This window comes from Acanthisitta chloris, unplaced genomic scaffold (assembly GCF_000695815.1).
Source record: "Acanthisitta chloris isolate BGI_N310 unplaced genomic scaffold, ASM69581v1 scaffold39362, whole genome shotgun sequence".
NCBI lineage: Eukaryota > Metazoa > Chordata > Aves > Passeriformes > Acanthisittidae > Acanthisitta > Acanthisitta chloris.
Window position 1 is genome coordinate 5563 of NW_008661725.1, and position 12532 is coordinate 18094.

The 12532-nt window shown below is 47.1% G+C and overlaps 1 protein-coding gene across 1 annotated transcript in view; it reads left to right on the forward strand.

The window, feature by feature from the left end:
- The window catches only part of CIZ1 (CDKN1A interacting zinc finger protein 1), a gene marked incomplete at its 5' end in the record, with an annotated part of 16670 nt that extends 4138 nt beyond the window's left edge, over positions 1-12532 (forward strand). Inside the window, 11 exons of the mRNA XM_009070322.1 lie at positions 815-875; positions 3623-3702; positions 4056-4135; positions 5083-5265; positions 5594-5724; positions 6137-6221; positions 6779-6892; positions 7234-7413; positions 8047-8116; positions 9198-9319; positions 11959-12532. Coding sequence (XP_009068570.1) covers positions 815-875; positions 3623-3702; positions 4056-4135; positions 5083-5265; positions 5594-5724; positions 6137-6221; positions 6779-6892; positions 7234-7413; positions 8047-8116; positions 9198-9319; positions 11959-12228 — 1376 coding nt within the window. The remainder of the gene's footprint in view (positions 1-814; positions 876-3622; positions 3703-4055; positions 4136-5082; positions 5266-5593; positions 5725-6136; positions 6222-6778; positions 6893-7233; positions 7414-8046; positions 8117-9197; positions 9320-11958) is intronic.

Here is a 12532-nt window from a genome sequence, read left to right on the forward strand (position 1 = left end):
AATCAGCTACGTTTCTAATTGTAAATACTTAACTGCCTCTGTTGGCTCTCTATGTGCTTTATGTATCACTTATACCAGGGCATTTTGGGGTTTTGTGAGCTAGCTCCATCTGTCGTGTGGAAGCCTCTCAGAAGTCACTTTGCAGTGAGCCCCATATGAGATGGGGAAAAAACCCCAAAACTGGTTTGAAATTAAAGCTTTCTCATTGCCTTACCCATGCTGAACTCAACATCTCATGCAGCCAAACAGTAAGCAGAACCAGTTGCAATCAGCATGCTAAGAAAGAGATGAATTGCAAGAGTTCTTATGGCCCAATTGCCAGAACAGAAACTGCTGGCACTGAATTGTTTACAGTGTCAGGCACAATACAGATGTGGGAATGCTGTTTCTGATTGAAGAGTGCCCAATCTAAAACTGCAGGTCTGTGAGGAAGTTGTGACAGGGTATATGCAGTGGTGAAAATTACCTGATTAACTGATTGCTGTCAGGTATATGTGCCATCTTGGCTTATATTAATGTTCCCATGATCAGGGCTCTTGTCACTTAGATTTCATGTAGAAATGAGACCCACTTAATAGGCATAAAAACAGATTTCTTTTTGGACAACACCTAACACAATGACATTGCAAGAAAACTCAAATATCTGAGGTCATTACCTAACCTTATCAGTACAGGTCTCGAGTTCAGAATAAGCAAGTGTTTTAGTATTATTTGCTCTGACAGAACCTTATTGGCATTTGCCATTTGCTCACGGAACACGCTCAAGGTGGCATGGTCTGCTTTGCTAAGGAAATCTCCTTCTGTCTTCCTGCAGAGCCAAGAATTCCAACAGAGGCTATGTTGAACACTGAGCCTGCAGCAAAAAGACTGAAGAGGTATTTATTGAACAGGGTATTGAAATAGTTGCTGAGCTTAGAATTGTTGTCTAATTTTGCTTTCTGATAGTTAGGGTTGTAATGTCCTGGGCTGATGTCTGACAGATTGGAGGTATTTCAGATGCCTATGGACAATTCAGAAAACATGATGCTTGCTGAGATCCAGGGTGGGGTAGGGTCTCTGCCAGGGGTGAGCCAGTGATGGGAATGGAAAATGAGAGATGCAGCTCCTCTAAATATGCAACTAAGCAGAGTTTGCCTATGTGTTCTCCTCCTTGTAAGAAGCAGAATGGTTCTATTCTAATGTATTTCTCTGATTTTCTTCCCTAAATGTCACAAAGTGAAATGAGCAGAGAGGAAAAGCCTTGGAATATGTTAGGTTACAGTAAGTGTAGGAGAAGGTCGTTTATTTTGAGCAGTGATAAAGGGAATCAGTACTCCCTAGTATCCAAGAGTGTATCCGTGAGCGTTGAGTTCTGTATCCCTCCTGCAAGGACTACGTTGCCAGTACCCCTGTCTGCTGGGTAAAAATAGCCCAGGCAATCCTATTAGCCGCGAGGGGAGCTCAGCGGGCAGCACACTGGCCACGGGTGCCAGGGACAGGCAGGGCTGCATTGCCATCTAGTGGGAAGGCACCTCCCGGGGCCATCTGCACCGAGCTGTGCCTCTCCCAGAACTGTCACCGTGAGCTGGTGCCGAGGGAGGAGAGGAGGCAGCACATACAGATTTCTGGAGGCATCGATTTGAGAACTCTCCAACATATGTTAGCGGCGATGAGTCAGGACTCCTGGGCCCTCCTGTCTTCCCCGTTAGCGATTCACCGCCTGGTTTTGGACAAGTTTCTTCACCTTGCTGTTTGCCATCTGTAGATTAGAGATTAATGGATAGCTTTAGGGAGAATATTGCAGGATTACATGATCAAGGTAATATCTGAACATCAAAGTGAAACATGAAGAAGTGATAAATATCGTGTGAGCAGGGACCATCCTGAATTATGGACTCTGATTAGCAGGAAAGGGAATAAATCCAATTAAGGCTAGGTCAAATACATTTGGGTGTATGCTTTGTTAATCTGTTTGCCAAAGCTAATTTAATTTTAATTACATTAATATTTAGCAGAGTATTAATCAAAGTCCTGTTACATGCAACGAAAAAAAGAATCAAGTGTGAGGAATGACAGCTCTCACTGCAGCAAGCCTGCTATTAGGAAAATCCTTTCGTGAGCAGCAGTTAGGGATGCCAGATTTGATGCATATATTATGGCTGGTATTTACCTAGAATAGATCACTCCTTAGCTTTTTTTTTTTTTTTTTTTTTGAAGTGTTTCTGTTCACTTCCAATGAACAGATGATGGATCACTGAAAAAAATGAGTTTACTGTTCTCATGTTGCCCTTCACAGATGAGAAGGGAATTCTCCCCATCCATGTCCAAACTTGTGTTTCATGCTTCATTGTTCCAATTCCCCTTAGCCAGGAATACCAGCCTCCTTCTTCATTTCAGGTTTTTCCCACTTCTGCCTTTGCTCCCATGTACCATCTGTATACCTGGAACAACATCCTCATCCCAATGCAGAAAGCACTCGTCATCTTCAAACTCTCCTTGAACACCCACTGCTAGCATGGCATGACAAGTATCCATAGAGCACCATTTCCTCCTTAGATCAAGCTCGTGGTGGCTTTTGCTCCCCTAGATTGCTCCTTAGATTTGCAGTTCAGGCTGCAAACCCTCACCCCGAGTGCTGGCACCATCTGTGTGTGGTACAGTTAGTGTTGAGCCTGCTGGCAGCACTTGCCAAATAATGTTAATGCCAGCCACTCTCGTTTGATTCGTGTTTGTACTGCCCAAACCCTGCTGCATATTTATAGCTGTGTAACCCAGTTACATTAGCACTTATCAATCTGATAAGTTGGGGGGGAGGGTGTGTTTGGATAACAGGATGTGGTACCTGTGCAGTCAGACGTCTTCCTTGTGCAGAAAGTGTTGCTTCCTGTTGGCAGGAGGACACCAGCAGGTGGGAATTTGAGCCAGCCCCAGAGCAGATAGTCAAGCCGTGGTGAAAAGTCTTAGTCATGGTGGAAAAATGGGGGATGGAGAAAAGTACTGTAAAGTAGACTTTAAAAGTCAAACATTTGTTCTCAGCAGTCCCCTTGGGATATCTATTCTCCTTAGCAGATTACCAATACCAAATAAAGCAAGATCCTGATTTGCATCTTGTAGAGTCCCACTTCCCCCACAGGCAGAGCTGTAGGGGCTCTGGAGTGAAGCACGACTGGTGTGAATAGAGCAGGCAGCTGTGGTGGAATCCTTGTAAGACACCATGGAGAACTCTCTGGGTTCTGGCAGGTCTCTGTTCCCTCGTGCCAGCCAGGAGCACTGTCTGGGTGTTGCAGTTTCCCTGCAGGTCACCAGTCACGACAGGAGTGAGTTCTCAGAGCTCTGATTATGTATGAACTTATTTCCCTGCAGGCTTCTTGCAGCAGAGGGCAGCTAACCAAAAAATCAGTTGTAACCTTCTTGTCCAGATTATTTGGCTTCTGTTTTTGAATGTGTTCTAGAACACCCACTCTTCACTGGATTTCTTTCTTTCTGCCAAATTCTTGCGTGAAATACCACTTCCAATAGCTGACTGGTTTGGGGGTTTAGTGGAGAGTGTGGCAGCTAGACCCCAGCCTGTGCCTTGGTGTGTCTTCAGCATCTCTTTGTCTGTAACATGGCAAATAAGGTCATTTTCTTGATATCCTTGAAGTGTGACTGAGGAATCTGCGTTAGAGGATGCCACAGACAGCAGGAGAGCAGGAGTCTCAAGCACCCGTGTCCAAGCTGATGGTGAGTTGCTGAACCCTGTGATTTGCACTTTTAGGGCACTCCTGGCTGAACTGCACCCATAGATTCTGTGAGTCTCATCAGAAATGTCCTTCCTCCAGTCATACCGGATGGGGAAAGGAGAAAAAAATCTAGAAACCAAATCTAAACTTGGTTCCCCCAAAATCTGTTACCTACAAAATGCAAATGAAGGGAAGTTTCCCTCTTTAATAAGGATTTCTTTGGAGAAAGGTTTATGAACTGGCTTATGGCCAACAGCACTGTGAGGAAAACTCCCTTCTTCACTCACCTGCTGCTTTGTTTTTTTCTGTCGTTGCTGTTTTGATTCAAGGCAGCTAAAAGGACTCTCTTCTTAGGTACAGACAATGCAAAGGAGTACACAGCTGAAGATCACTCTAAAGAGAGGAAATTCTCCGAGGAACTGAAGGCTCCTGAGGTGAGCAGACACCGCTCCGTGCAGGGGTGGTGCAGAACATACAACCTCCCCCTCCATCCTGGAGAAACCGTTGCCACTGGGAACCAGCTGGCACCCACGTCTGGAGCTCTGTCTCCTGCTGGAAGCTGTTGTCCCTGGCAATAAGGCATAATATGTCTGCAATTAGTGCACAGTCTGCTCTGACTTGCTGCTTTTGTACCTTTGCTAGCCTGTTCCCTACCTGCTGCTGATTGGGGATGGTTCGTTAGGATTCCAGTGTTCATCTGGAAAGCTCAGTGGAAAGTGCCACTTAAGAATCTGTATGTGGAGGGCCATAGCTAAATACACCTTTTAAGTTGCTGAGAGCAGGTGTAGAAAAAAATTCAGGTGATGGTGTTAAAGATGCAACCTGGGAGTCTTTGCATGAAATACATGCGCCACTTGTTTGATAGTAAACCAGGTCCTTGTGCTGTTTAAATCTGTGAGCAGACAAAGATTTTACTCCAGGGGTGTAATCAGGTGTGACAGTCTTCCATAACTGGAGGCATTTGTTGATGTGATCACATGTGTCATCCTGCCCATGTGTGAGTTTCTGACTCCATCAGGTGTTGTCCTGAATTGCCTTTAGTTCTGCAGTGGAAAAAATGTGAGCTGATCGTATCCCTTACCAACAATTGTTTATGGCTTCAGTCCCCAGGGAATGGATCATACAGTGACTACAGAGGCTGCAGAAAAATCCATCTGTGCTAATAGCTCTTGTGCTATGACACAAGGATCTCTGATTTAGCAGCTCTGGGAGAAGGAGCATGTATGATTGTCCTTCTGATCTGATCAGCCTCCTGGGAGTTTAAGCTTAAGTGAATTTTCCTAAGGGGTAGAGAGTTTAGGTGATTTACATAAAGCAGGTGTAATTTTTGGTGTCTTTCTTCTGAGAGATTGGACTTAATCCTGACTCATTCTTTTGGCAGGTGTTGAGCTCTGGAGGTTCACTGAAAGTGACTATTCAGCAGAGCAGTGAGAGCAGAGCTATCAGTACCACAGCTCTGAAACCAGGGCACTGGGCCTGTGAGGTGGGCACAGCTGATCCCAACCCTGAATCCGTCCTTAAATTCTACTGCTACATCTGCAAGACCAACTGCTGCAGTCAGCAGGTAAAACTGCACAGGTCTGACAGGGATCCAGGTGGTCAAGAGATGGGAATTAGATGGCTGGCTGCCATGGGGAGGTGCAGCAGGAGACTTGTTAGCAAGGGCTCATGCTTCAGGAGCAAGGAACATAAAGAATGATGACAAGCATGCAGATAAAATAAACCTCTCCTGAGAGCTGGCAAGCAACCTGCTAGAGAGGGAATGTGGGTGGATCCACAGGCAACCATGCTCTTAAGCTTTTATACCATTTCATTGTTAAACAGCAGTCAAAAGAATGGAAAGCATAGCTCATACCTATTATTTTCTGTGTTATTCTCTTAACCTCTTTCAGAATTTCCAGTCCCACATGGCTGGAATTCAGCACCAGCAGCGACTTGGGGAAATTCAGCACATGAGCAGTGTTTGCTTTGTTTCACTACTGCCCATGGTGAAGCAGCAGAAGGAGCTAGCAGAAAAAGATGGGTAAGTGTTGGTCTGTGCTAGAAAGCTCAATCTGAATGTGGCCCTACATGGGTTCTGAAATTCCTTGCTGCACGAGGGTGCCCCTGAGTTTTAGGACAGGTACAAAATCCCCATGATTTCAAGGGCAGCTCTTCCAGACACCTTTCTTACTGCTGAAGGATGTCAGAGTTGACTTTGACCTGCTGTGTAGTTTTTAATATAGTAGATCAGGTTAGAGACTTATTTTAACTGGTGCCTTTCTATCAGCACAAGCTAAGCCAACCTATAACTGGGTGGGAAGGGGAGAAGATAAATCCAAGCCTGTAAAAATAGGAATGGTGGGGAAAACAATGCCAAGGACAGATTGCAACTGCAGTATTCCATGGAGAATGTGGAAAGGTGTGACTTACAGCTCTGTCTGTTGTCACTTCAGAGAGACCCAGCAGCGATGGTGTAACACGTGTCAGGTGCACTTCACGGGGGATCTAATCAAACACCGCAGGACCCAAGAGCACAAGGTAAGAGCCATAGTGTGGGGTTCATCTTTGCACTCACCTTCGTGGGGACTGAGTGGGAGTGCCTAGCATCTCCTGCTCCCCAAGCAGCAAAGGAGAAGCGAATGGAGTGGAGGGATGCAGAAAAATTTCTGCCAGTAACATCCTGCCTGTCTGAGGGCACTGCTGTGCTGCCTCCTGCCCCTGCTCACTGGCACTGAAACAGCTCTAGTGTGTAATTCTTGACTTATCTCAATAAATATGGCCTATCATACTCAGCTAATCAGCTGACTGGAGGAATTTGTGGTGGCCTTTTCAAGCTATAATTTAGGCAGGTGAGCATATTTATTGGCTTTGAGGGGAGAAGTGCCTGAGCACCTATTGTAAGGCACATTTTGTTTTGCTCTGCATGTTTTCCATCTTTTTGGTGGATAAAATCTTTCTACTGAAAAGACTCTTTGTGGTCTCCCTGGTTTAAATGCAGGGCTGACTTTGTTTCACACAGAACTTGTCAGCATTCCTCTGAAGCAGTGCCTGTTGTGACTTAGGGATGTCTTTCTTTCCTGTCCCTCTTTCCTCAGCTGGCCAAACGCTCCCTTCGTCCTTTCTGCACTGTCTGCAGTCGTCACTTCAAGACCCCTCGCAAGTTCGTGGAGCATATGAAGTCCCCTGAGCACAAACAGAAAGCCAAAGAGGTAACACTGCCTGGGTGGAGAGCTGTGCAGGTCTGGAGGCAGCTACACTGTGGGGCAGGATAACTTTCTACTTCCCTGACTATTGCAGGGCTGAAAGGAAGATGTGCAGTTCTTCCAATGCTGTTTTAATTTCCATGTTTTGCTGCACTTCAGTTGTTAGAGCTAAAAGAGGTTGAGTGAAAAAGGGACAAGGAGTTAGATGTGTCTAGAAGAGAGAGAGCTTTGTGCCCCTCTTGCTGTCCCTTCTGCTCATCAAACACAATCTGTCCAGGGTCTGTGCTCTTCCTTGGTTAAATGGGGAGTGCAAAGTTGAGCTGATCTTTCTTTTCCACACCTGACAGGTGAGGCTAGGAGAAAAGGAGTTAGGCAGCCCAGAAGATTCAGAGGAGTTGATCACTGTGGATGCTGTTGGCTGCTTTGAAGATGATGATGAGGAAGAGGAGGAGGAGGAGGCAGGAGCTGGTGAGGAGGAAGACCCTGATGTAGTGCTGACAGAGAATGAGGATTCTACTGCCAATCAGGTATGCTTGGAATGACCTACCCAAGAATCTGCTGGGGGATCCTGTGACATAGTTGGTCTTGACTGGTGAAGCTCAGGCTTTCAAGAGTCTGGTCAACCTGTCACCCTGCAGCAGGAGGGTGGGGGCTCTGGGGTTCTTCCAGAACACAGGCTGATGCAAAAGACAACCAGGCACTGTGTGGGGGTGCAGGAAGGGGTTTCTGCTGTGCTGTACAGCTCCTACTGCTGTCTTCAAACATGACCTTGTTGCTGAGGAGCACCAGTAATGCTTTTTCAGTAGAGTCTTTAACAAAGTCATGGACACAGTCTCTTTGACTAGCCCAGCAGTAGCTAAGGTTCATAGCAAACATATGTGCGGAGGTTTATCTCCATAAATATTTTCCCAGTAGAGAGCAGTTTCCAGAAGGAGGTACATGGCCAAGCTACTTCAGGCTTGGAGGGCAAGGGGTAATTTTAACCCCTGTAATGGAAGTGGCCTGCTGACATTGGGGTTTGCCTCTGGTCATCACCAGGTGCTGTTCAGCTCTGGTATGTGAATCCTCTGTTTTGCTCCCAAGCTTTCCTGAAAAATGCAGGAGCCCAGGAAGGGAATTGGCATAGATACAGTAGGCACTAATGTTCTTTTGGTTTCCAGACTGGGCTGAAGGAAGTGTCTTTGGAGCATTACGAAGGAAGTGAGAAGTATTGTCCAGACACAGCCTATGGTAAGCAAGCAGAGTTAAGCATAAAGGCTAACAGAGCCTTCTTTGGCCACATGTTGTATCTGTAAGAGAGAATGGTCTCCACCTACTGTTGCAATGACTTCTTGGGCCATAGTGCTCCAGCATCTGCATTGGATTGGTGCAGGTCACTGCTGCCTGGAGGAGAGACCAAACATTGCTTTATTACTGTGTGATAAAACATAAGGATGTGATTGATGTTTGTCAGCTGCCTTTTGCTTTGAAGAAGAAAGGATGAGAGCCAGATACCTTTCTAAGGTAGGACATGGAACAGGTAGGGCAGGAGTACTGAAGAAAGTAGGTAGCAAATGAGGGGTGCTCTGAAAAGATGGAGTCTGAAAGCATATTGGTGGGAATGCTTTCCAACAGAAATGCAGCTTGCACAGAGATACTGAGCAGCACTGACAGTATCAAACTCTCTGCTAGAGCCCAAATTGTGCATGTTTCCTCTGCTTCAGAACCCCCACGCTGTACCTAGCCGTTCTCAGCTGTGCTGCTGGCCTGGTGGGCAGTGCTGCCTCCAGATGGCTGTGTCTGTCCCCACCCTGTCAGTGGTTCTGACTTCAGCCACTGGTGTTGTGAGGAGGGCAGCTCTGCAGAGGCTGTTTTGTGCCCAAGGAGAGCTCTGTTTACACCAATCTTCCATATCGCTGTAACCTTCCACTATCGTGTGGCAGATGGAATAATGATTCATGCTGTGAATGTTCTCTGCGTGTTCCTCTTTGCGCGCCTGCTGTCTTCTGCTTTGGTTTGATCCCATTACATTAGATCACATGTTCTCTGTAGTTTTCCATTGTATTCTTTTCTCCCCTTTTTCCCCTCCTTAATGCTCTGTGTAGTTTCTTTGCTCTGGCAGCCAGATTTCTCTCTGAATATCAACCACAGCCATTCCATGGTAAGACGAGATATTCAGCAAGTCATCTTGCAAATCCCTGATTAACAGAAGCAAAGCTTTCCACTTTTCCCTTCTCTACCCTTATCCCTCCCCTTTCCCTTTTAACATGCTTTCATTATTTTAGTTCCATTCAATGTGATCTGTGATTTCCCTTCCCCTCCCGTTTCGCAGGCCTGGATTTTCTGGTCCCCGTCGCAGGTTACCTCTGCAGGCTGTGTCACAAATTCTACCATAGCGACTCCGCTGCCCGGCTCGCACACTGCAAGTCCCTGATGCATTTTGAGAACTTTCAGGTCAGACCCTTTGGCGATTGCATGGCCTGGCATTTGTTACCCCCCGTGCGTGTCTCTCCAGCCAATCCACCACCTTAGCTGTCTTGTCTTCATTTCCATCATCCTTGGTGTCCACCGTGCCATCGCTTTCTCCTGGCGTGCTCTGTTTGTCTGCCATCAACCCTGTAGATCTAAATCCAGTCCTGCGCTTCCCAGCTACTGCTGCTGTCATCTTGTTGCCTGTTTCTGGCTGGGAATCTTCCTCAGAGTGTCTGCTCTGTTTTGCTGAACCTGTGGAGTCTGTCGGTCACTCTAGGCCTCTTCTCTGATAGACAGGTGGGTCAAGGTGGGGGCAGGACAAGAGACAGAGGCTGTTCCTTGTAAACGAGTGTGCACATACACTTCTGCAGTACTGCAGGAACAGCTCCTTCAGCCAAAATTGTGGGTGTCATTCATCCATGAAGAGGCCTGGTAAAATCCCTCACCTGAGAAATCTGGAAATTGAAGATTACAGACTCTTTATGTGATGGAAGCAGCTGAGAGTCCATTTGTCCCCAGGGTCAGCCTGCAAGAGGAAGTCTGTCTGTTTGTCTGTCTGTCACCCTTTCCTAGAAACTCCTTAGCACAAAGCTCTGCCAAATGATGCTGTTCCTTTGCTTTCTTGGCTCCACCCAAAGAAGTCATAATGCCCCTTGCTGCTTTTGTATCTAAAGCTTTTCCTCCTGGGCTGGCCTGGAATCTGCCTCCATCGTTCTGTCCTTGTTGACTTGCCAGGGGGTGAGGGGCCTGGATTAGTACCTTGTGGAGGGTGTGCAGGGCTTGTACTGTCTCTGCCCTCTCCCGTGACCACTGCCTGAGCTCTGCCTGTGTGGGAGAGTGGTATTCCCTGATCCTGGTTAGGAGGGAGGCTCCCCCACCAACTTTGTCCTCTGCCTTGCACCCATGATTACTCCCAAAATGTGCTGTGCTTCCCTACCAGCTTTTGAGAGTGTTTGGAAAACCAAACTAAACATACAGACACATTCCCCAAAACCCCAAAACCTCATGTTTTTCTTCTAGTCTTCAGACAGAAGAAACTATTCCTAGTCAGCCATCACTGTCTGCAGCAAGGGGTGGGGAGCTGCAGAAGCCAGTGCTTAGAGCAATGGATTTGGAAATGGCAAGAGACCACAGCTGCTCCTTCATGGTTGCTCATCCTCTCCCACTCCTCCAGCTAGTCATTTCAGGAATGAAGGGATCAGCCTTGCAGTTTTCTTGGCTTGCTTTAGAGCAGCTCAGAGTGAAACTGCAGTAGCAGTCACTTATGTCATTCGTTTGGCCCACTTAGAGCTGAAATCAGATGCTCTTCAAATGGATGCCAGAGTGACCTGGCGGGGGGGGAATTATTTATGACAAGAGTCCAACCTTAAATATCTGCAGGCAGATAACTATTATTCTTGGCTGCCTAGGTGCCTTGGAGTTGTCACAGTTAAATCATTGCCAGTTACTGGGGTGTTCTCATCAGAGCAGCTTAACAGAGGGTTTCAAAGCAGAGAATTGCCTGCTGTTGAGGCAGTTCAAAGCATCACTCTGAATATGAATTTGCTTGCTTGCACCTGCTTTAGTTTGGGTACAACATGATGACTCGACTGATGTAGATCCAATGTGGTATGATATTGTGCATATCCCACTACTTGACAGCAGAGAAAGAACAAGTCTGCAACGATGAACTGAATTACAATGTAGAGCTGCCTGTCAGGTGTGCTGTATTTCCACACTGTGGACTGGTGAAAGCCACTGTGCTCAAAATTGTTCCCTTAAATTGTCAGGTCTAATGCTAGTGTCAGTACAAGGAACCCTTGAGCAGAGAGCTGATTGTAGAGGGAACTGCTGGGGGAAAGAGGGAGCTTTGGTTTGGTCCTTTAGCTCATGCTCTGTCTGGGTGTTGAAGATCGGGTTCCTACTGTGTTAGCCAGCTAGAGAGCTGCTGTTCTCCTGAAATCCAGTCTTGAACATGACTAGTAGGCATTTTAATCTCTTCACAGACCTCTGCTGGTTCATCATGATAGCGAGTGTGAATGAGTCATGCTATTGATTATACACTTACCTTTATTCTGTAGAGAACCTCAGTGCCTTGTAACAAGAAGATATTCTTGATATCTTAATGTTCTTGTCAGCAGTTCCACTGACTGCACTGATTGTATCAACAGAGTGAAGAAACATTAAGCTTTCAACTTAAGTCTTGCTTTGGCTGATAAACATGAAATCACACCTGTAGCTGAGGGCAGTGCAGAGCCTCATGTGCCCAGGGTATGTGTCCTGGCAGTAGCTGAGGCAGGAGCTGTCACTTGCACTGTTACATCTACAGAGTACTGAGTCTGACTGAGATTAACAGTTGCCAAAACATGATTTTTGTCTCAGGAGCCACAGGTCTGCCATGCACTCGCTCAGCATTAAGCAATGAGAGGGACTTCAGATGTTAATATCACCACTTTTCCTCACAGGAGCTGACCCTTCTCTGTTGAGAGCCTCAGCAGCCAGGCCAGGAGCTGCCAAGACCAGTTGTGCCCCTGCCACTCACCACTGTTTCTGTACAGGTGTTCCTGGACCAGCTGCTGCTTGCTGCAGTGACAGGAGCTGAGCTGGGCTCGTCTCTCACGCTGCTTTGTTTGTATTTACAGAGATACAAGGCAGCAAGGCATCGTGCCACAACTGCCTACCCCGAGGCTCCTTTGCATTCCCAGGGCTCCAGCTCCCAATTGCTGGATGATCCAAAACAGCCTCTTGCTACAGCTGCACATACCAGCAAGAAGATGAATGATGATCGTGGGATAGGCAAGGAGGGTACGGAGCTGTCAGCCCTGCAAGAACAAACCTCAAGGTCTTTGGAGGGTAAGGGTGAGCTGGCCACCTCTTGGGGCAGAGGGCAAGAGCCTGGCCAGTGTGACTGATGGTGTGTGTGGTATCATGGTTGTAGAAGAAGAAAATCTACAGGAAGAAAGCAAATCCACTGCCACTAGCATCGACTGCCTGTTCCCTGAAGAGAGCCACACGGCAGAGGAGCTGCTGGGACACGCAGTGTGCAAGGAGGAGGAAGCCAATGCAGCCAGGCAAAGGGAAGGCACAGATGACCACCAAGATCCAGGGAGTGCAGGAGGGTTGGGACAGAACGAGGCAGCAGATGCAGGCCAGGAGGCAGCAGCAGAGCCTTCCTCCCTCGCCAAGGGTGAGACAGGCAGTCTCACCTCTGCTGGG